Source organism: Xiphophorus couchianus, chromosome 20 (genome assembly GCF_001444195.1).
Source record: "Xiphophorus couchianus chromosome 20, X_couchianus-1.0, whole genome shotgun sequence".
In the NCBI taxonomy this organism is placed as follows: domain Eukaryota; kingdom Metazoa; phylum Chordata; class Actinopteri; order Cyprinodontiformes; family Poeciliidae; genus Xiphophorus; species Xiphophorus couchianus.
This window is the reverse complement of record NC_040247.1, coordinates 26245874-26268988: the sequence shown is the minus strand read 5'-3', so window position 1 is coordinate 26268988 and position 23115 is coordinate 26245874. Positions and strand designations below refer to the sequence as shown.

Below are 23115 nucleotides of genomic sequence, written 5' to 3'. Positions count from 1 at the left end.
ATCCGGGAGAAAGCATCTGGTTAGTTGAGGCAAGTGCAACAGTTCACAGTTGAATGAGTCTTCCGATAAAACATTTGCGTTATATCGTACATAAATTAATGTACAGATGGTTCAAAAAAGGTTTTGACTGAAATCTACTCCAACTACTCAAATTCTGAGCCAGCGTAAACAGGAGAACTGCAGCAGGGATCCGAGAGGTTAGCCAAAGTTTACAAGTCCTTGATGTATTCAGCCTCTGCATATGTTGAGTTATGATTTACATATTCAGGGCCGAGCACTGTACGCTGGCTTTTTGGTTTACTTGCTTTGTAAAAGCAATTCGCTCGCGTCACTCAGTACAAACAGAACTTCAAGCATATTTATCTGCACAAACAGCTCGTCCCGTCTTCCCACAGAGGATAAACACAGCACGCGCGCAGAACGGCATCACTTTGATGTTTGTATGCGTCTAGAGACACACACACATCCTTACAGGTAAAAAGTAACACACACAGCACACCTACTTCAATTACCCACAGCTCCTGCATCCTTCAGCGGGCATCCCAACAGCCGTGCTAAACTTCATCACCTTGTTTACTGTGTTCGTTTTGGAGGGAATTTCAGCCTTCATCTCGCCATTACTGCTCGGCTTTTACACCGCTGCCAAAAAATCACAGGCGACAGGCCACTTTTCCTTCCCCCGGCCGTTCACCGCAAAACCCTCCGCGTCAGCGCATGCGTCAGTCATTTGCGGGGCCACGCGGCAGGCCCCGCAAAGAGCGCGCGCACGCACGCACACACATGTGCAGGTCTCATTTATTCATCCGGAGTGTGAGGCGACAGCAGCGGAGAAAGAGGCGTTGGAAGGAAAGCTTTATCGCTATTAACTGTCAAAGTCACCTTCACCCCGAGGCGCAGCCTGCTCCGTTCATCCGGGACTAAAACATGATGCATGAAGCGCGTGCATCCAGAGGCCATCAAGTGCAAGTTCCTCCTAGTTAAAAAAACAAAAACAAACTGGGAATACTTTTAGGCTTGGCTTCAAACGTTCATTCTTTTGTAAAGTTTATAAGCTCATGCTATCTTTGTAATTATGTTTGTACAGGTTTAGGCGGCTGGAGAACACACTAGCCACTTTCCCTCAGTCTGCCTCATCCTCCTACTACTCTCCAATTATGAAATGTCTGCAGTTATTGCCGTTTTATCTTTGCTCGTTTTTATGTTACAATCAAAATTGACCATAAAATCGCACGAATTACGTTTTTCGCTAAAAGGTTTTTGCGTGTGGATGAAGTTTTTCAGCCGTATCAAAATTTGTGTATTTAGCTATAAACACTTTTTTCGCATCACGAGTCACTCCAGTTTGTAAACAGCAGCAACGCGCTTATTGGTAGGCATTAACCTCCTCGGACAATGCGCAGCCGGCTCCACTAGAGGGCGCACAGCCTCAAAAGTTGAGTTTGTCTTTCAAAAGTAGCTGTATCCAAAGCTCTTCTGTAAGATAGCCGACTAAAGTTTCCCAAAAAGCGCAGCTTACACAGACACTCCCATGTATAAGTATCTAGCCATCTGTCATTTTACACTAATCTGTGTGAAATAAATGTATAAATATATAAAACATAAATGAAATAAAAAATAATGTGTTCAAATGTGTTCATTGTTGGAAATGCAACAATAGCTTGTATGATTTTTTTAATGTATTAAACAATCTACTGGGATAATTAATTCTAGAAAGAGGATTTATATTACCTAACAGAAAATAACCAGTGTGTCCGAGGCTGCAGATTATGTCATAATACATTGAGAATGTATGTAATTGAATGTTATATGGAACAGATAATTGTTTGTTTTGTGCCGTGAGATGAGTTTTTCTTTTCTTTTTAATTGAAGGGACCGCAGGTGGACACATCTTCACCACACCAGCAACAAAATCATCTCCATAACTTTTGTTTTTTCCTCACCAAACCAGGCTGTGTTTGGCCTTCAGCGTACGTCTCAGCCACTTTATTTCTTTTACCTGGACGGCTTCAAAGCACAACGTCACGACATGCTGAAACATCTGAACTGAGGGTGTCAGCTGAAAACCTGCCGGGTGCTCCAGAATACCTCGGGAGCCTAATTACCAAGCAACTGGAGGCAGCTTTCTCTCGCCCCAGCTTCTGTTTAGTACGAAGTACGAAGACCAAAGCTCAGTTTTCTCAAAAAACATCAGTCAAATCTCCCTTTTAAATTCTTGGACTGCAAGAATGTAAAAATATACAGCGTGTGTACATAGACCTAAAGAAGAAGAAGGAAAAAAAGAGTAAGATTCATGATGTGTTTGACTTATTGTAACTTTTTAAACCATCGCCTGTACGCTCAGTTTCTTCCATTACAGACAGGATGGCAGCAGTTTGAAGAGAAGGATTTTTTTTCCTGCTCATCTGTGAGCCATACAGGCTGAACGGTGTCAACTTGTCGGGGTTTTTACTCCCCATCTCCTATTTGCTGCTTTGTCTCAATAAAACACCAATAAAAGGCTCTGAAGGTGAGACGATAACAGCAGCTTAGATTAGACCAAACCTTTACTCAAATGCTAAACTGGAAAGGACAAGATGTCGGCGATAGAGTGAAACGAAACTCAAGGAAATTTGTATTGTTTTACTAGTAGCGCCTGAACTTCTTCCACATTTTGCTGCGATAAACAAACAAACAAACACTTTAGAGTGTATAATTAAAATTTTATTTGCTAGACTAACACAGAGTGGTGCACAGTTGTCAAGCTAACCTGTAAGGGTTTACCTTGGAAGGTAAGAGGTTTTCTTCCGGTGTTTCCCAGTATATTAGCCAGGCCTCTATAAAAGCCAGAATGTTGCGTTGCATGTCTACCGCTCCAAAAGCAGGAAGTAAGCTATGGCGCAGGAAGTAAGCTATGACGCAGGAAGTAAGCTATGGCGCAGGAAGTAAGCTATGACGCAGGAAGTAAGCTATGGCGCAGGAAGTAAGCTATGACGCAGGAAGTAAGCTATGGCGCAGGAAGTAAGCAATGGCGCAGGAAGTAAGCTATGGCGCAGGAAGTAAGCAATGGCGCAGGTCATTCCGGTTAAATCCAACCAAAACAAACGGCGGTGTCTAATAAAGGCTTGTGTTGTTTTGCCAAAAACAAATGAGAAATCCTAAAAGCGCTAAAATCTGACACCACTACGTTTTTGTTCCCATTTTGTGAAGAAGGGAGTGGCTCTGGTCTTCTTCTGAGGTGCTTTTGTCGTTTCCTTCACTGGTTCTTGGTACAGCGCCACCACAGGCGAGGAGGAGAACAGGTTTTTCAAAGAGTTTGGATAATTTGACAGTGCATTGTGAAAGCGAACAGCGCCGACTGAAAATGTAACAGATGTTGCAATTTTGGTCCCCAATCGAACTGAGTCTACCGGGTTGTCTTTATTAGCGACTAGACTGTATTTCGTAGGAAACACTGATACATGACATGATTTTCAAAGTTGTTATCCCAACGAACTACGCCCAAGTTTGAGGCCATAGCGTGACAAAATGAGAAAAAACCTTTTGCCGTGAATGCTTTTGCAAGGCAAATATATCTGTAGTTTTAAATCCAGCCAACACATTTCATTCTGACTCTTAATGTAGCACAGAATCGACCACCTGAGCGCTGGGTCCAGCTCCTTATCAGTCCTCTGCCTGGTCAACAGACACACCAGCGGAAAATTGTAAATATTGAGCCTTGTCCCTGTAAGATGTAGCACAATAGCCCGAGGCAATCCATCCCACTATTACTTTATTTTTATTTTTTTATGAACTAATATGTTCATAGTTGTTGCTTCCAAATGACTCAATAAACATCCAATACTTCCTCGCAGACGGCCTTGACCCCGCCATGCGTAAGTGTGTTTCTCGCTGGCTCCGGTTCCCCCAACGAGCTTAAACGCCGAAAGCGGCTTCGCAAAAGTGGCAATTACCGCTCTAACATCAATACGACGCACATAAAAAAAACCCCAACAACTACTAGTGTATTGAGATAGCACAATTACAGGGACAAATAAAGTGAGCTACCAAAAAAAAAAAAAGAAAAAATGAAACTCCCGCAGAATAATAATTCAGCTTTAATTAAAGGAGCAGCCCATGCAAATGGGTCATTTAAGACACCGGCCCTGTCCCCTCACCTCCCGAGTTAAAAGCAGGGGGCTGCACGCTGGAAGTCTTTAGCCTGACCTCCACAGCTTCTCCCTCCTCATCTATATTTATATGAAGGAGCGGCACTAATTTTGCTCAGTAAATCAGTGTGCACGTTTCGTTCTGACCTCCAGCTCGACACTGAATTAAACAATATCAGTTGGCCCCCCGAGAAGGCCCGCTCTTTAACAAGCCTTAAATTCCTCCGTCCAATCCATCAGCGGGGATATTTCTGACACACGCAGGGAAGAGCATGAAATAAGGCAATTATTGAACCCTTCAGCCCCATTTCTACGGATTGGCTGGCTGGCGGCGCGGAGATACACAGATTTCTTTGCTCTCCAGATGATTCCCTGTGATAGAAATGCTAAAAAAAAAAAATAAAAAAAACACAATACCTCGCGAATAAAAATAAGCTCAGAGTCATTGTCCCGTTAACGCACATCGCCTCCGGCCGTGGGGGGGAAAACTCGGATGTGGAGCAAGTGCGCGAAAGAGTCACCAGAGGGCGTCTTTTTTGGAGTCTCCTTGACTTTGCTGAGTGAAACAACACAAGCCGCCGCAGTTTGAGAGTTCCAGTTTGAAACAGAGACGGACTTCTCTCCCAGAGCTCCTCTCTGGTGAACGCAGTGGGGGCTCGGTCTGTGTGTGAGGGTGTGTGTGTGTGTCATTCGTGGAGGTGGCAGTCGATCCTGCAAGCCTGGGCGTCCTCTCAGATTGCCTGACAGATAATCCATCACACAGTCAGTGTGTCTGACAGGAAGAGGTCTCAGTCAACTCTCTGTCTCACACAACCGCCCTATAAAGGACAGTCGCCTCCCTTCAGTCCTCTCTGGGGATGCCGCCGCACTCAGGCTTCATTTTTGGGGAACGAAGGCCGGAGATCTGGGGAGATTAAAGTGTGTTTGTGAACTCCAAACTGGAAGCAGGGTGGGAATGAGAGAAAACATAGAGACAGTGTAATAAATGCCAACGACGACTGTTGTCTTATGGTTTTCTTGTCTAGTTTTTCTTTATCGTAACGGAAACACTTGTTCTGATATTTTGGAAAACAAAACAACAATAAAAAAAACACAGAAGTTCCATCTGTTGAATTGTGGATAAAGGAAATGGGAAGTGCTCTCGCATCTGGAAAGAATCCTGTTCTCATTCAAAAATGAACTAAAAATGATACAATAAGCCTGAAGCAGCTTTGATTTTTGATCCTTGGTGAAAAGGGAGGACTTTGCGTAGAACCGTGTTCTTGTTCGTTTGTGTCACTTTTGTTTGGTTTTATGCTTCCTTCATCATTTTTTATGGCTAAATTTGAAGGAGAGAACAAAATTGTATGGTTGTCAGTGCTTTGTTTCCCTCAGTAAAACTGGACAAGAAAACCCAGACACAGACCTTTGGAGGTAAATACAGAGAATTGGAAACATTTTTATCACGTTGCAACCACAACAAGTTTTAATGTATTTTTTATTTTTTTTCTGATCTTATGTGTAAGAAGCATCGCAGAGTGGCTCTCGGTTCTGAAGTGGAAGGAAAATGACATAAATAAAAATCTGAACCCAATCAGAGAAGCACCAACAGAGACCATATGAGCTTTGGAGGAGATGCAGATTTCCACAGCTCAGGTGGGAAAAACCTGGACAGGCATTAGTCGTCAATATATCTGACATAAAACATGGCAGCCATTGCTAAAATAACAGCATGAGAGTCTTGTTGGTAGCCATATTTTAAGCGATTTGGACACACATTGAACTCTTTAGGCTGTGTGCAAAATGCCACACATTTTGTCTATAAAGTAGAATTCATTTGTTGGCTCTTTAGCACAATATATTGAACAGGTGCATGAATATCATAACATGGTTGTAATTACCTTTTTACATATAATTATTGAGTCGGTAGGTAATTTATTTTATCTTCCTGCTCCTTTTCAAACAGAAACGCAGTGGTAAAGAAGTAATTTAGTTCTTGATTATGTAAGCACATGTTTTCTCTGTCCTTCTGATTGTTTGTTTTTAAAAGCCTGTTTGAAATAAATGACATAATTAAAATCAAATCATCCCAACAGAAAACATGGCGCTGTGGGCATACCTTTCTCTACTACTGATAGAAAAATTGGTTAGAGTTGATGGAAAAAGTCAGTTGAGACTAAATACAAGCCAATCGTGGAAGAGAAAGCTGCTGGAAGATTAATAATTACAGCTAGAAATAGATCAGAAAAGTATTGACTCGAGGTGACAAGATGGAAACGATGCTTTATCAGAATTCTCTTTGTGAAAACAAACAGTAAACCAGATTTCATTTTCCTTCCACTTCACAGTGGAATGATCTATTTCTGATGATCTAAAAACCCAATAAGCACATACATGGAGGTTGGAAAATATGGGAAACACTTTAAGAGGTCGGACTTTTAAAGGGTTCTACTAAGAAAAACTGCAAACTGCTGAGAAATAATTGAACCATATTGCAATGTTGTCCTTTCTAAATATATATGTTTTTATCTCTAGAGACTGTAATTGGAGTTGCATTCCTACAGGTTCTGTTCCCCAGAGTTTAATGTGGTTAAATGAGTTTTGGCTTGAAATTTGAGAGCCAGTAAACAATAAAAGAGTCAATATTCAGGAAGCAGCTTCTGCATCCTGAAAGGCCACTCAGAGAGGAAGAAACCATTACTCCAAAAACAGCAGAAAAACCCAGATTACAGTTTGAAAACTAACCAATAAACTGATATTCTTGGAGACACGGTGTCGTCAGATTTAATGAAAATGTTACCTCAAACACCAATGGGTCTTTCAAATGATAACTTTGTTGATCCCCCCCCCCAAAAAAAACCCAACAACAAATAAGTCAGTGTTTTGGAGAGGCCATTTACAGTAAATGTGTGGGCAGAGAATCCAAAGACGCGTCGCAAACAAGCCTGGGATGGAACCAAAATCTGTCAAACTATTGAAAGACGCTTGTATTATTTTGCAAACGGATAACATGTTGGCAATCCTAGCTGACCTTGATCAGTAGGTTTTTGACTTAATGTCAGAAGGTGGAAAAATAAAGTTAAAGTGTCATTTTAGAGTAAATTTTACAGCAAATATCTGCTGTTAGCTGCGTAAAAGCTCTAACCTAATGACCGTCAGGTCCACACATCAGCCAGAAACCGCTCTGAGTCGCATTTCGTTATCGCCCAGTCCCGTTCCGCCCATTAGAAAGCGACACGCGGACCAGCGGACAAGAGGATGATGCCAGAGGACTCATTCATTCTCGTACGTGCTGAGAAATCTTTCCAAACATTTGTTGCCTTGCTGGCACATCGTCTCACTCGCTGACCTTCTGGACACGTAATTGGACGCCTGTGTGAAAAATGCCTGAAAATCTGGAGCAAGCGCTGCAGAAATCTGTTCCTGAAGCATTTCACAAACAGGCCAAGAGGAGACAGAAACACGTAACTTTTTAAAACAAATGATGCCAAACTTATTGAAAGAAAGTTTATTTTACAGTAGTACTTATGAGGTGGACGTGGAAGAATATTGATTTTGGGGTTGATTTGGGCATCAATAAGCTGGTGTAAGACTGATTCTAAGTTTACTTACTGAGCACTCTGGGTTTTTATTTCAAATCACCTGCCATATGAAAGACTTCCTGGCTCTGATGGGTTGTTTTCCACCGAGCCGTGTATTTCTGCATATGGCTGTTGGACTGCAGGAAGAAAGCAGAGCAGGCAAACGTTTTCACAGATTGTCCGATGCTATTCTGTTGTTAAACGGTGACAGTTTTAACAAACGCCTAAAAAACAAATAGTTTACAAAAGTCACACACTGCAGCTTTAAAAATGCACTTTTATTGGCGTGCTTCATTCTGAACTCTGGTCATTTTATAAATATTTCTTCTGCGAAGCCTTCTGCCCGTCTGATGCGATAAAGTGGAAATACCAAACAAGCAACCTATTGTGTTGCACTCGGGTTGCAATTTTTTTTTCCTCCCCATGAAATCAGTGTGTATAAACTGGTATCGATTCTCTCTTCACGCAGACAGACAAATGTATTCACTGTGCTGCGATGTGCCGCTTTATTCTCAGCTTGAATAAAACTCCCAAAACTACACGCTAGCTTCACATCACGATGCTCATTTACCTCTGGGTCATTAATAAAGAGAGAAAAAAACAACCTGGATGTAGCTTTAAAAGTGACCTCCTAGATAAAAATGCATATGCTGATATCCATAGTTTGTCTTTTTGCCAAGCCTGTTAAAGAGTCGCATCACATTGAGTTAAAATAACATGAACAAATCTCAGATTGTATTTATTTCACAGTGGTCGTTAGTTTTACCAATTTCACAACCTGGGATCCCCTCTCCTCAAATTCAAGGATGGATTGTTCAAAAACTTTCACAGTGAGATTATTCTGCAGTAAAAAGAATACATTTTGTATTTATTAAGGTTTTTTGCACATTTTTTCCCCCCCTTTTTTTTTATCAGGGATGCCAATAACCATCTGCACCTTAAAGCACTACAGATAAATGATGAAGGATGCTCTGTCTGTCCTGGAGTCAACAGAGTCTGAACTCAAGGACAAAACGCTGGAGCTCTTTTCTCAAACAGACACTTTGACCAGATTCTGCAAACACGTTTTTGTTTTCTTTATAAATAGGCAAAAAAAATAGTAGAGTCAGTAGTAATAATATGTTTCCTCCCCAACGTTTCTGTCTGCTGGCTGTTTTACACAGAGGGGTCAACCTCCAAAAACACACAAGTCACTTTGAAATATCTGTTTTTAATCTCTTAGATTATGTACACAACTTTCAACCTTTGTTTCAGTTGTTAATATACATTCATGATTTTATAAAATGATACATTTCCCCCATTGTAGTTTCGGCATTTCACAAAACAAAAAACAAAACAAAAAGTTTAGAGATGATCGAGCTGTAATGTCAGCATCCAAACCTTTCATCCTTCAATCCTCAGGCACAAATATATGGAATTAACACACTTTAAACAAAAGACATGACGTAGGAACTCAACTGAGACACATGTAAGGCGCTGTATCTAACCTCAGCCTTGAAGGGAACAGTTTGCACCAAACGTCTCGCCGCCTTTAGCTTACGTTACATTGGAAGAGTTCACAGTTTTTCTTGTGCTTAAGAAGTACAAAAATGTCTTCCTTTCCCTACAAAAATTAACATAAACACCATAATATCCAGAGAGATGCGTCTCTTTCCACTAGAAAATGGAATGTAATGAAATGAAAGTGATAAACGTCAATCCATTTTCTGTCGGAGGTTCTGGAAACTCCTAAGATGTCTCCTAAAGAAACGGTGGGAATTTTCTCCAATCAAGATAAAACGATGGTTAAAGTAATTTAAAAGCAGTCAATTTGTTGCATTTAGAAAAAAAACAAATAGCATGACTGTAAAATAATTTGAAAACGTATTCCATACGAATATGGAAGTGAGAACTCTTTTTAAAAATAAAAAGTGATGTTGATGAGAGAAAATGGAGGTTTGTGGATAGAAAAGGCCGCTGGTGATGACGGAAGCCACGGGGGAGGAAAGTGTGAAGATGTTGGCAGAAGCTCTCATTTCCTGATGGCGGCCACCGCTTTCTTGGCGGCGTCATCCAGGTTGTCGGCTGCTGTGATGGGCAGGCCGCTCTCGGTCAGGATCCTCTTAGCTTCGTGAACGTTGGTGCCTGACAGAGAGAGAAAAAAGCAAAACCCAAATAAAAGAGGCATCATGGGAAATTACTCAGACAAATGGCTCTGAACAGAGAACCTGAAGGTTTCAAAAAGTCAAATTCAAGACTTTTTAAGACCTAATTAATGCCACCCTGAATGAAAATTAAAACTGAATAAAATATATAGATATGGAGGATGTTTGGGAGATCCTGCTCTAGTACAATAGCATAAATTGTGAACTTTCTGGGGTCTGCTTGTGCTTCTCACTGCATATGACTCTCTACAGCCTTAACCCCCATAGTGCCTAGCTTAAGAGTATTTATTCTTTTTTTTTCTGGGGCAAAGAATGCATCTAGCCTCATATGGGTTGATGAAAAATGAAAGCCGTCCAGTCAACTGGGGATAAATTTGCTCTTACCCATGATATATGCAAAAAGCTATCTAGCTAACAGGGGTATAATAGCAGCTAGCTACCAGTAGCCTCAACCACCTCGAGTCATGACGCAGTGAAGATGTCTGTATGCAACTTAATATTTTGCCTGACAGAAAACTAAATACACAAGATCAAATAGTCTTGAAGCAACAAAACTTAAGACTTTGATGAACAAATTTAAGGCCGGCTTACATTTTCTAAGAGGGATTTAAGACATTTTAAGGCCTTAGTTTAGATACAGGAATTTCATTCTTTTCAAGGATGCGCAGACACGCTGCTTAACAAGGTTTGACCCGATCTGACATCTGGAGTTTAAAAGATAAACAGAGGAAGAGCTCCTCAGAAGGAATCACTCCATGGGCCAATGATAGGACATTCAGATCCCAGAGCAGTGTTATGGTAATGTGTGTGTGTGTGTGGATGCTCCCCTGGCTGCGCCGAGGTCAGGGAGAGCAGGTGCTGGGTGACACGCAGCTGATCACAGCCTTCGGTGAACCTGAAAGAAAAAGCCCAGAAACCTCCTGGAGGGATGTGGGGTAATCCCCGAGCCGCTGCGGCACGGTGGCTGGGCCGCACGCTGCTCAGCCAAACGCAAACCTGACAGCAGAGTCACAACACAGAGCGGGGAGGAGAGGCGAGAGGGAGGGGATGGTAAAAAGAGCGCAACGGAGCAAAAGGTCAAACGAAGGAGTGATGCCCCAGTGACTGCTGTCGGAGGCGGGAAGATCCAGCTGTTTGCTTGGCATTTACTGAGTCTACACACAATGGAAAAAAACAACTAAACTTCTATTTACATAATGAGTCTCATCTGATCAACAGCTCTTTACTCAATCAGCTGATCTCCTGTTGTAACAAACAAGGACGACTCTCTTCCAGGAAGGGTTGAGATTATCCTCCAATCAGAATCTCTGTCTGTTCATAGGCAAGATGGTGAACCCTGGCTTTTCCTTGTGCAAATTGTCAAAGTGAGGTTCAGTGGAGCAGTAGGACGTTGCTCATTTAAGTAATTTGGAGATTTCTATGTTTATCAGCAGGAAACTATCATAAACAATTTGTTGGCAGTAAATCGGTTCACGTAAACGGTGCCTTCAGCAGGGATTTACACCTCTCAAGCTTTTAGGAGAGGAAAGAACTCGGAGTCCTAAACTTAACTTTTTGGGTGACGCGCAAAATAATGTCTGTTCCAAAAGAGGGGTTTCCAAGCGTTTCCATTTTTTCCCAGGGCGCTCCAAAAGGCATTAGCTTCTGTTCAGGGACCGCATTTAGTAAACACACAGACGATGCTACCAAATATGTAAAATAAAAAATGTAACCTTTAGAATGTTTTTTCCCCTGGATTTCATTCACTATACAGTAATAATTTCATTCGTTTAGCATAAATGCTGCCTGATGTTTCCTGGTTTTAGCTCTTAGGGTTTTTACCCACCTGATAAATTTGACAATCAGCCAATCAGAAAGATGAGCAATGAACATCAATTAATTACTTTATCATATTTATCACAATAATCATTGATAAACAGATTACATTTTAAGATAAAAAAAAACACTTAATAGATTAATTTTTTTTTCATTTTGCATTCCCACCACCCCACATATTTTCCCTCCAATCCTTTTGAATCCCCACCAGCACCCCCTAGTGGCCCTGGCCCCAACTTTGAAAAACACCAATATGAACACATCATTTCCACAGTGAAACACGGTGGTGGCAGTATCATGCAGGTGGGAAGGCTGTTCGTTAAATCAAAGCATCATCACGTGTTATAATGGTCCAGCAGTGGGATTGGTAATAGAGTGACCCTATGACGGTAAACTAATTTATCTGCTTAATAGCACAAGAAAAAAAAGTATTTTTTGTGTAATTTTCACATTCATTTGTCACTTAATTTACCAGATCAATACCCGATTAACTGATCTCCTTGCAGCTTAAGCCGCCCTGGTTTTGGTCAGACCTACGGAGGAGGTTAGTGCTAGCTCAGACGCTCCCAGCTTGACCTCGGCTCCCCCGCCCCCTGGCTGGCGTGTAATTAAAACGGCGCGGTACGTGAATTCTCTGGAGGCCCGGCCACCCTGATCAATAGACCTTTCATGAGGAATTCTATTACCAGCGCCACTTAGCGCCTAATATTTCACCTCTTTTGTCCAGGCATACAAGTCACTCCATACACATTTTCCGCGAGCTCACACTCCAAAACAATCAATTCGGCGATGTGATTAATTAGAACGCTAGCAGGAAGAGACCTTGTTCTGACACGCGAGCGGGGGATAGGGTGTCTCGAGTCGTTTTCTCGTCAAGCGGCGGACGGACGGTGTGCCGGCCGGGTGTACTCGTGTCTCAATTGCTGACGCTGTCGCTCACGCCCACACACACACACACACACACACACACACACACACACACACACACACACGGAAAAAGAGAGAGAGAGGAACACTGCAGAGCTGCTCGCTTTACATTCAGGAGACTGACCAATGAGCTGCTCTAGGATTGATGGGTCTATGATGCTCTGCTGTCAGACTTATCTGCCAGATGATTAATTCAACAAGCTTAAAAACAACAGTGGACAAAAAACACAAGCGGAGAAGCTGTAACTGCAAATACATTATATAGGAGCTTTCCTTAAAAAAAAAAAAAGACAAATAAGAAAAGGGAAAGAGTGAAATAATTTAAACATTTTCCCCCCCCCCCCTCCCAAACCGTAAATATTTATGAGCAGCAGTGGCGCGTGCCACATTGTTCCAACGATGCAGCTGCGCTACCTGTGCTACCCGTGTAAAGTGTGAAGGCAGGCAGGGAGTGACACATCTGCGGGACAGAGGGGGAAAAGTCATGCATTTATGTGCCGCGTTTTGCTGCACGTGTGTGCGTGACGGCTGATTGCAGTGCCGCTGCGAGCGGTAGGGAGCACTGATGGCTCACAGCGGCGGCTGCGAAGACGGAGCCCCGCTGGATGGGAACGAGTGACCGAGTGGAGGAGGATGAGAGGAGGCAGTGGAGGGGGATCCATGTTTATTCATGTGAGTTCTCACCTGCAGCCACTAGGTGCTGCCAGAGGACTACTCACAGGCTGGAGAGGATGCAGCACGCTGAGCATTATGCCTGTGTTCATGGATGTAGATTTCAAGAAATTACAAAGTCATTGACAAGTTTATTTACTTAATACTGTTTCAAAAAGTTGACGTTTATTTGGATGATTTTGGGCCAGAGCTCATACAAAAACAAAAAAAATTTTTTCTTAGAAAGATAAAAATAATATATAAGATATTTTATTTATTAATTTTTAAAAGTCTTTTCGTTTGGTGTGGTTTGCTTTCACGTTTCACTTTTTCGCAAGCGGACTATAATTTGAGCATCATCATTGCTCCCATCTGACAGAAGTGACAGGAGGGGGAAATATCACAGACCTGGAAAAAAACAAACATGGAAGTCCTGCTTGCTGGATTTGAGCTGTTGCTACAACTGCAGTAGTTTTCTGACTGTCAATAGCAGCTCACTAAACGCAGGTTTCGCAGTGGGATATTTCTAATTTTGGAACGGCGTCGGCAAAAGCTGCTGCAAGCTGAACGAGACGAGATGCTCTGTGCCTCCTGACCCACAATGTGCCGCCAGCAGCACCGCTAAGCAGAAAACGGGCGGATTGGCTGCGACTCCAGTACAATCAGTACGTGCAGCAGTGGCATTAGCAACACAGAAGGGATTATTTTTACTATAATGTTCGGCAAAGTCCAAAAACAAAAGTAGATTTCCTGTAGCTGGTTTGCGTTGGGACCGGTTTGTATTCACACCAGAGTTTGTTTGGAAGCGTACCGGGACCGCCTTAAAAGGTGGGTCTCGGTCCGGTTGTTTGGACAGAACCAGGGTGAAAAACATCAGCCTACTGAAAAGCATGGCAACGTACTACACAGTTAAAGTACTTTTTACAATAAAATGAGAGCCTTCAGCTCGTCCGCAATGTTTGTGCATCTGTCTCTCATCTTCCTCTTAACGATACCTGGGATCGATGCCTACTGCAGGATATCGCCAGGCTTCCAAGTGCAGTAATGTCGTGGTTATCGAGCCATCTTCTGGTATCTTTGGGAGTATGGGCAGGTTACAAACCCTGCTAGAATATGAAATCACGATCTCCCTAATGCTTGTCTGCAGCTCTGAAATGTCCTGGTGGATCTCTGTGGAGACTTTGGACTAGATGAAACCGAATGATGCGGCTCCTCAGACCTTTACTGGGTATTTTAGCAAAATGAATGCGACAGTTGTAGCCTATAACCTGGATATATCAGCGTATGGTTGCTCTTGAACAACCGACTGCTGCTGCAGTGGACACCTTGTGAATCTTCGACATACTCACGAATGGACTTTGCTTTAAGTGCCGCCTGTCACTTGTGCACCTTTTTTCAACCACACTTTTTCCTTTGACTGAACTTTCCATCAATATGTTAGGATACACAAAATGGTCCCATCATTTCTGATTGGACTTAGTGTTGATTACCTAATTTTGGGTTTCCCAAAGCAATAGTCAAACTTAGCAGAAATAAAAGCTTGAAATACATAACGCTGGATGCATCTGCATAAAATGCGAGTTATACTTTTTTAATCCATAACTCATCGTTATTGATCAAATTAACTGAGATCCACCTCTACCTGCTAATATAAATGGGAATACTCAAACTCCAATGCTAAAGGAACTTAATTTAGAACATGAAACCACTTAAATTCAAAGCTACAACTTTTTTTTTTTTAAACTCTTCAGACTCTGATTTATTAATTATTGAGTCAGAGTGATATGAGGCGGCAACAAACCAAGCCAGATCTGCAGTTAGTATTTAGCTGTGTGACATTCTGCCACTTCACAACACGTTTCTTTTGGAGCTCTCCTCCAATTAGAAAGTTCACTTGTGACAATTGAGAGAATGTCACTTTAATCCATGAGTTAATTACGGGCCAACTTTTAAAGAGCATAATAAGGCTAGGGACTGTGCCAGTTCCTGCACAGCAGAACTTCAATTGATGCCACCGAACATAAAACTGTGACTAACTACGTCTTAGCACGCCGACATCTGTTGGGAAAACTCACCTCTGACAAGTATGAAAAAATATAAAGTTGGGTCAGTTTCATAAATGTATCTGAGGTGCATTGGTGTAGACAGAAAAGCAAGTTGAGATCATTTCTTTTCTTTGGATTTTGTGAGGATGTTGGCAGTAGAAACAAGGAACACTTAGTACATCATCTTCCGGTTAATCCGTTCTCAATCAAATTAATCCAAGTCTGTGACTCTCAAACGGTGGTGCAAGGACCACTGGTGGGAAAAAATAGCAAAAGCGGACAACAGTGAACCATCAAGAGCTGGTGGCTCCTTATGTTGTGTTCAATTTACCTTTGAATTCAGAGCTTCGGTCTCCGGATAACATTAAACCCAACTGAACCGAGATCCTTTTGGTCACCATTTCCTCATGCATTCTTTGCGCCATTTCAGACATTCGGATTTTTAAATTATACCTCTTTCATCCGATATGATCTCTAACCCACTGTCTAGTGTATTTACATTTTCTAAATGTTTTTTTAAACAGCTAACTTTTGCTAAAACTTATGTTTTCATAGAAATGCATGGGGAAGCTTTGAGATCATTGTGCTCTTTGAAGAATAACTACCTGATCATTCCTTTTAGCAAAAAACACCATTTAAATCTGTCAAAAGGTTATATTTTTATTTTTGCTCATGGTTAAACTTCTTTAACACATTTCTAGCAAAACTGCTTTAACGTGTCTCCTTGTTTTAGCTTCAGCTTACAGAATTCATGTGTCATTTACAGAGAAAATACAATTCTTCCAGTGAATTTTCTCTGCAACCAGGCTAACTGCTAAACTGGCTTCTGGGAGCTAGTTCACATGCAGCTACATGTCCTGTAGCCACAGTGAAAAATTTGACGAGAAACATGAAATTTCCAGTCCTTGCAAATCTGTTCCACAGGAGCTGTAACCATTTACATGCATGGCAGCCATGTTGGATTTTAAGGTCAGGGCTGGTTAGAAAAATCCCAAATTTCTGTTTTGGAATTTTAACTGTGTGGAACTTTTTCACCCCCCAATTTTGAACTCAAAACCCATCCACTTCCGAGAGGCAAAAAAGTTAGCAGATAATAAAAAATAGTTGGAAAATTATGTCTTTTTTTTCTGCTCTATGATGTAAAAAAGTAAACCGAAAAAGTCCAAGTCAGGTTGTACAATTTTTTTTAAATGTCTGTAGCATTACTTGGAAAACTTTCGGTTGACTGGAGTGGCGCTTCAGACGAACATTTTACATCAACAATGGCTTGGTCAAGTAACTCAACTTCATAAAACATGCCCATCATGTTAGAAAGAACAAACACTTAAAAAATATTAACAATTAAATAATAACCAACAGAGCCCCAACAGTCTAGCACTGAGAGAGTAGCTGTTCCCATACTTGCTGACCTCTAATCTTTATGCAAAAAAGAAAGTTCCTTCATATCAGAGTTACATTCTTCGACTCTGAATATGATTGCTGTATCTCATAATGTTTCAGCACCAAGCAGTTAGCGTATTCCCTTTACGTTCCAGGATGAAGAACCCCCTCTGCCCTCATGTGTCCAACATCAAATGCCTCTCATTTGAAGGCAGAGCAGGGGGATCCTCAGTGCTGCAGCAGCTCCTTCCTTTGAAGTGCTAGCCAGCCATTAATTTAAGTTTTCATGTCTTTTAAACTGTCTAGACCGCTGTTTAAGAAAGAAGTAGCGCAGCTAAGTCGACCGGATTTAAACCACATATTTGACACTGGCAGTTTAATCTCCGGGATCATGTTTTGGGCGAACTCTAAAAAGCCTAATGTGTCAGCCAGAAGCAGCAGCAGCGAGAAGCAGCAGGAAAAAAAAAAAAAAGTATTTAAGACGCACAGGATTTAGTCCAATAATCTAAATGCAGAAAGCCGCATTTGCCGAATCTGTTGGTACACTCTGTGCAGAACGGCCATTTAAAGAATAATGGCTCGGATTCTACCGAAGGTCCCGTTTTAACCTTATTAGGATCCAAAATCGCTTCTTAAATAAACAAGGCGACACCTTTAAGCTAAAATCAAACCTCTGCTCTCCGACAGCCTCCTACAGAACGGCTCAGTCAGTCAATAGGTTGGAGAACACAGTCACTCTTTCCCCTGGACCCTGAGGACTACTTAACGGGAAAATTGTCTCTTCAAATCGCAGCAGACAGTCTGCTCACAGTGCAATGAGTCCATTTTCTTGCTGTAGCCAAAGAGGGCAGTACTGCACTTTCTCGAGGAGCTCCTCCTATTTATGCCTCCAATATTTTTCACCACACATGCGTAAATATTTTCAGGTTTTTTTTTCCTTGAGCTGAATCTGTTAAACGACTATAAAATGGCGAGATCACAGTCACCCCCCCACAAACTTTAATACATCCCTAATAGCACCCTGACCACATGGCACCTCTCCTCTACATCTGGGAATACATAACTCTCCGCCTGTGCAATCAGGCGCCGTCTTTTAAAAAGAGCCTTTCCAATTAAAAGTGCGCCCGTTAATCCATTCTGATCCCGTTGAAGAGCGCCGGGCCGTCCTCGCCGCCCGGCATCCGACCAAGCGAGCTGAGCTGATTGATTCTGAACCAATCCTCTCTGCAACACTGAAGCCCACGATGTAATGACCCACGACTAAAGCCTGGATTAGGCCCAGGCCAGGAGAGCACTGGTCGGGAGCGTCAGACGGAGCTGACCTTCTGCCACGTTTGCGAGTCAGACTGAATTACGCAGCCCTGATATGAGAAATGTTTCAACTTACTGAGAGGCAATTTAAATTGCTAATTTGGTTACTTCGACTGCAGCCAAACATGGCACTAGTGGGCCCTTCCTCTCTGGTAACAATTTAAATGAACTGGATGTTTCGACCGTGTGCTTAATCAGCGGCGCAGCCGGTTTTAAAATACACGGAGGAATGTTCCAGCAGAGCTTCTTTCCCCTCCGTTTGGCTTTAAAGTGCGACTGTGGCTCTGTGGGTAGAGTAGTCGTCTTGTGATCGGAAGGCTGGAGGTTCGATTCCAGCTTCCTCCTGCCACATGCCGATGTGCCCCTGGGCAAGGCACCGATCTGCATATCGGTGTATAAATGTGTGAGCGTTTGAATTGGGTGAATGTGACTCTAGTGTGAAGCGCTTTGAGTGGTCAAAATGATTGGGAAAAGTACTATATAAGTTCAGACCGTTTACCATTTAAAGTTAAAACGCACTTGTGATTTTATTTCATTATGCTACATCTAAGTTACTTTACAGACAAACATGACTGAAAGCAATGTTGACACTTTGAAAATGTGTGCATTGACTGTCGTGCTCCAGCTAGCTGGCCATTACCAGCTACGGCGCCTCCGCACACAGCCAGGTCACGGGAGCAGGTCAAAAGCCTTGAGCTAGAAACTGTATATTAAATGCTAATAAATACACACCCTTCACTTTGTGCTCTGGACACACAACTAAGTAGGATCTTGACAATTAAGGTAAGCAGTAACTGGCCCCATGTCAGTGAGAGCCACAGCTTTCCACACACAGTGGACAGAGTGGCATTAGCATACGCAGGTGAAAGGTGAGCCAATCAGTGCTGCGTCAACTGCTACTGTCACTGCCGCTAATGAAACGCGGAGCAGAATGTGATGTGTGTGAAAAATGCATTGCTATTCTAACAGCGACGATGGGCCGCAATGAGGGCGTCATATACACAACAATGGCTCCAAAGCTTTGTACTCATTTACACAATGAAGTGCCATAAGAATCCCATTTGTAGTTGGTCTTAAGCCAGGTAGGGACACAGCAAACATGTGGAGCAAACATGTGGTTTACATGCAAAATACGTTGTTTACTGCACATCGTTCTGAACACACCGTTCCAACAGCAAGACATGGTGGGGGCATCGTCAGAAAAGAAACAGCAAAGCTGATTACAGAGTATGTGAAGCTAGATGCACCTGCTAGAATGGCCAAGTCAAAGTCCACACCGAAATTCAACTGCGAATCTGTGGCAAAACTCGAAAATTTTTGTTAGCAGAGACACTACGGCAAATCTGAGCTGGAGCCGTTTTGCGAACAAAGCACATCAATCTCCAGATGTGCAAAACTGATAAGGTTCAATAGGAGGCTGAATAGAAATGAACACCAAACATTTCAGCTTGTAAGCAGCGTTTTATTTCCTGTCACTTCACAGTTATGCACTATTCTGTGTTGGTCTATCGTAAAATCCCACTCAAACAGACAGAAATGCGTAGCTGTAATGGGACATAATGGAAATATGTTCAAGGGGCATCAGTATGTTTTGCAAATCAGTCTGGACTGTTTAATCAGAACTTCCTGAACAATTCATCTGTTTGCATGGCAGATCTTAAAGACGGTCAAAACCTGAGACATAGAGAACAGGAGGCTGTTGGATTTCTTTTTTGTTTTCTAAGACGCCATCATTTCCAATTCATATAAAATTTCTATTACGGTGAAGTGCTTTTAATATTGGCTGGTGGGAAATCAATGCGGTGTAAACCGTATTCTGTAGGAGCACGAGGAAAAATGTTGGCGTGTCAGTGCACGAGATACTGTTTTACCTTCGAGCCTGACCACCAGCGGGACCTTGAGCTCCAGCTCTCGACAGGCTTTGGTGATGCCGTTGGCAATGATGGCACAGTTGACAATACCTCCAAAGATGTTGACCAAGATGGCTTCGACCTGTGAAAAGATAAGGTATTTTAGCGTGGAAGCCGGCGACGCAGGGTTTTTGCAAGTTAATGCACAACATATGAACTAACTGAGGATGACGAGAGCGTTTGGATTTAATAAAACAGTTTTTAGTCAATGTACAGGAAAAAAAAGGGACTGTTGAAGAAAAAAACAGACTGCATGGATGGTCAAGTTGCCTGAAGAAAACCATTAAAAAGAAGAAGAGCACAGAAATAAGCTAAAAACAATCAGAAGTAATTTTGATGAGATCAAAAGTTAATTTATGGCCACAATCATCAACGCTGAATTGGTAGAGCAGTCAACAAAGCCTATTATAGAAAGCATCTTCCTAGTATGAAATGGCGGTGGATCAATGCTGAGGCTGGTGTTTTGGAGATGTAGACATTTTGGTTGAAAATTTGCACTATTCAGATATAAAGCTGAGCACGTGATTGGATGTTCTAGCATGAAAATGATCCAAAACAAAAACAACAGGTTGAGCCGTCATTGGCTACAGCAGAAATAGTGAAGGTTCTAGAGAGGTCACCTCAGTGTCACTGATCTACTTTTGGGGAGATGTCAAACATGCGACGGCGCCTCCGCACACAGCCAGGTCACGGGAGCAGGTCAAAAGCCTTGAGCTAGAAACTGTATATTAAATGCTAATAAATACACACCCTTCACTTTGTGCTCTGGACACACAACTAAGTAGGATCTTGACAATTAAGGTAAGCAGTAACTGGCCCCATGTCAGTGAGAGCCACAGCTTCCCACACACAGTGGACTGAGTGGCATTAGCATACGCAGGTGAAAGGTGAGCCAATCAGTGCTGCGTCAACTGCTACTCTGACTGCCGCTAATGAAAACTGCAACACAATGCAGTGTTAAACATCCACTGCTATTCTAACCGCGATGATGGGTTGTCATGTCGGATTAAACAAGCACTGGTTACACAACAATGGCTCCAAAGATTTATATAAGCAAAAAAAAAAAGAAATCATACACAAATTTACATTAAAAATTAAGTGCAACCAGTTAGATTCAGAAGTCCCCTTGGTAGTCATTAGTCCACCTGTGTGTACTTTAGTCTCAATCTACATCATTTAGAGGTTTTCTTTAGGTGAACAGTGGTGAGCAAACAGGATGATGAAGTCAAAGAAGGCACCACAAAGGCCAAGGATACCTTGGAGTTTAAAGCAGAAATGGGTTAAAAAATATATATACAAAATTGTTTGACCTATCTTCTGAAAACAGAAAGGGTGTGGGACATCTACAAACCTAGCAGGACAGTTTCTCTGGCCAAGAAGAATGGCACATTTTACAATGTAGGACAATGAAGTACCTCCTCAACAATGTCAGAGGAGGCTACACATGATACTGAGAACCTAGTGTAATTAATATTTTGATCAAACTTTGTATGGCCTACCACTGAAGGTGTTTAATTTAAGACTTTTAAAGATCCTGCATCAAAATTAAAGAAAATGTAGGAAGAATACACCCAATAACGATGTGAAATGTAGCTGTCAAAACCACGTCACCACAAATATAAGATAAACCCATAATTCAGAATTCTAGAAGTTGATTTCATTTTTGTTGCCAAAAATGAAATCATTTTTGGCAACAAATACAGTAACATGGATACGATATCCATGTTACCGTATCCGTAACATGGATACGGTAACATGGATACGGTAGGACAAACCTTTTGAATTTCAAATAGCAAGTCGTGCTAAACGATCTCGCCATCTGCCGTGTGTTTACTTTAGCCTTCTTTGGTGTTCTTATGCTGAAGGGATCTTAAAGTTTCTCATGAAGTGAGCAGCTGAGACTGATATCACCGAGCAGACAAACACAAGCAGCCGGAGTGTGTATGTGTGCGATTACACTAACAATCTAGCACTTTGTAATTACCCTGGCTAGCTCAGTGGAAAAGTAGACTTAGAGCACACAGGATTAATCCTCCGTGTTTGTTTATAATCACTGCTAATCTGTTAGCGCCGATTTGGCTGAGCAGCTTGTGGGGGTGTGCGCCCGTGTGCCTGCCTGTTGTGAATGTGTATGTTTCCAGCATGCGGTAATGATGTTTACGGGGGGAGAAGATCAAGGACTTGGATTGCTATCAGAGCGACAGCCGTGGCATTGTCCTCGACATGCTATCCAAATGAGCATCTTCTTATGAGACAGCGGAGGATGGCACAAGACCCAGAGAAAGCTCAGAGAGTAACTCTGAGGTGGGGAAGCACCAAAAAGACTCGCACTACTGTCTGAGGAAGCTGTTAATTTTTTTTATGACTGAATTTCTAGTGCGCGGATGCAACCAGGCATGAATAAAAACAGGGGTGAAAAGGCAGGTTAATGGCAGCCTTGAATCACAAACATGACTCAGATGTTTCGATGCATGATGAAGAAATTCTGAGAAAATAGTTTGAAATAATAGACTAAATAAAAGCAAAGAATTGCACATTTTTGCACCATATTTTTGACAACATCTGAACCAAAAAGCAAGGCGTACGAGTTTATGGAAAATAATCTAATCACTCACAAGTTCTCACCTTGTCTTTTAATTTACTGAAGCATCTAAGTCTCATATTCCCTGCAATTTGATTTCTTTGGAGTTCAAAATGCTGAAGATAAATCCATGAGTTCAAGATATCAGTCTTCTCTGACTTCAAAGCAAGTAATATTTTCAGAGTCCAAGTCAAATCCCTAAAGACTGAAATTAGCATTCTCCCTTCGTTTGCTTATAATCTAGACTTCCCAAAACCCAGAACTGCTTAAGGTTATGAATTGCCAAAACACTATTGCAGTTTACCTACAAGCCATGCAGGGCACACAGCAAACATGCGGAAGAAGGTGCTGTGCGTAGACGAGATTATAAATGACCATTTAGATATTCATTCAAAAAAGTGTTTTGAACACCTTGAAACATGGTGGTGGCAGAATCATACTTTGAGGATGTTTGGCGAGAGTTAAATACAGGGCAATGCCGGTAGTAACCAAAATCCTAAAGTATGACTGGTACTTTGCAATGGCGCAGTCAAAGTTCAGACCTACAAACAATTGAAAAATCAGTGATAAAACAACACAATATTTGACACACTTTTTAGATTTCTGTTCATCAAAACATATAGAAACCAGATTATTTTCTCCCAATTTGCAAACTTATGTTCTACTG

General features: G+C 41.9%; 1 protein-coding gene across 1 annotated transcript in view; it reads right to left on the bottom strand.

Moving 5' to 3' along the window:
- Positions 1–8874: 8874 nt before the first annotated feature.
- suclg2 (succinate-CoA ligase GDP-forming subunit beta) overlaps positions 8875–23115 on the bottom strand; it is a 120344-nt gene continuing 106103 nt past the window's right edge. Inside the window, exons 10-11 of the mRNA XM_028002740.1 lie at positions 19829–19949; positions 8875–9808 (exon numbers count right to left, since the gene is read on the bottom strand). Coding sequence (XP_027858541.1) covers positions 9696–9808; positions 19829–19949 — 234 coding nt within the window. The 3' untranslated portion in view covers positions 8875–9695. The remainder of the gene's footprint in view (positions 9809–19828; positions 19950–23115) is intronic.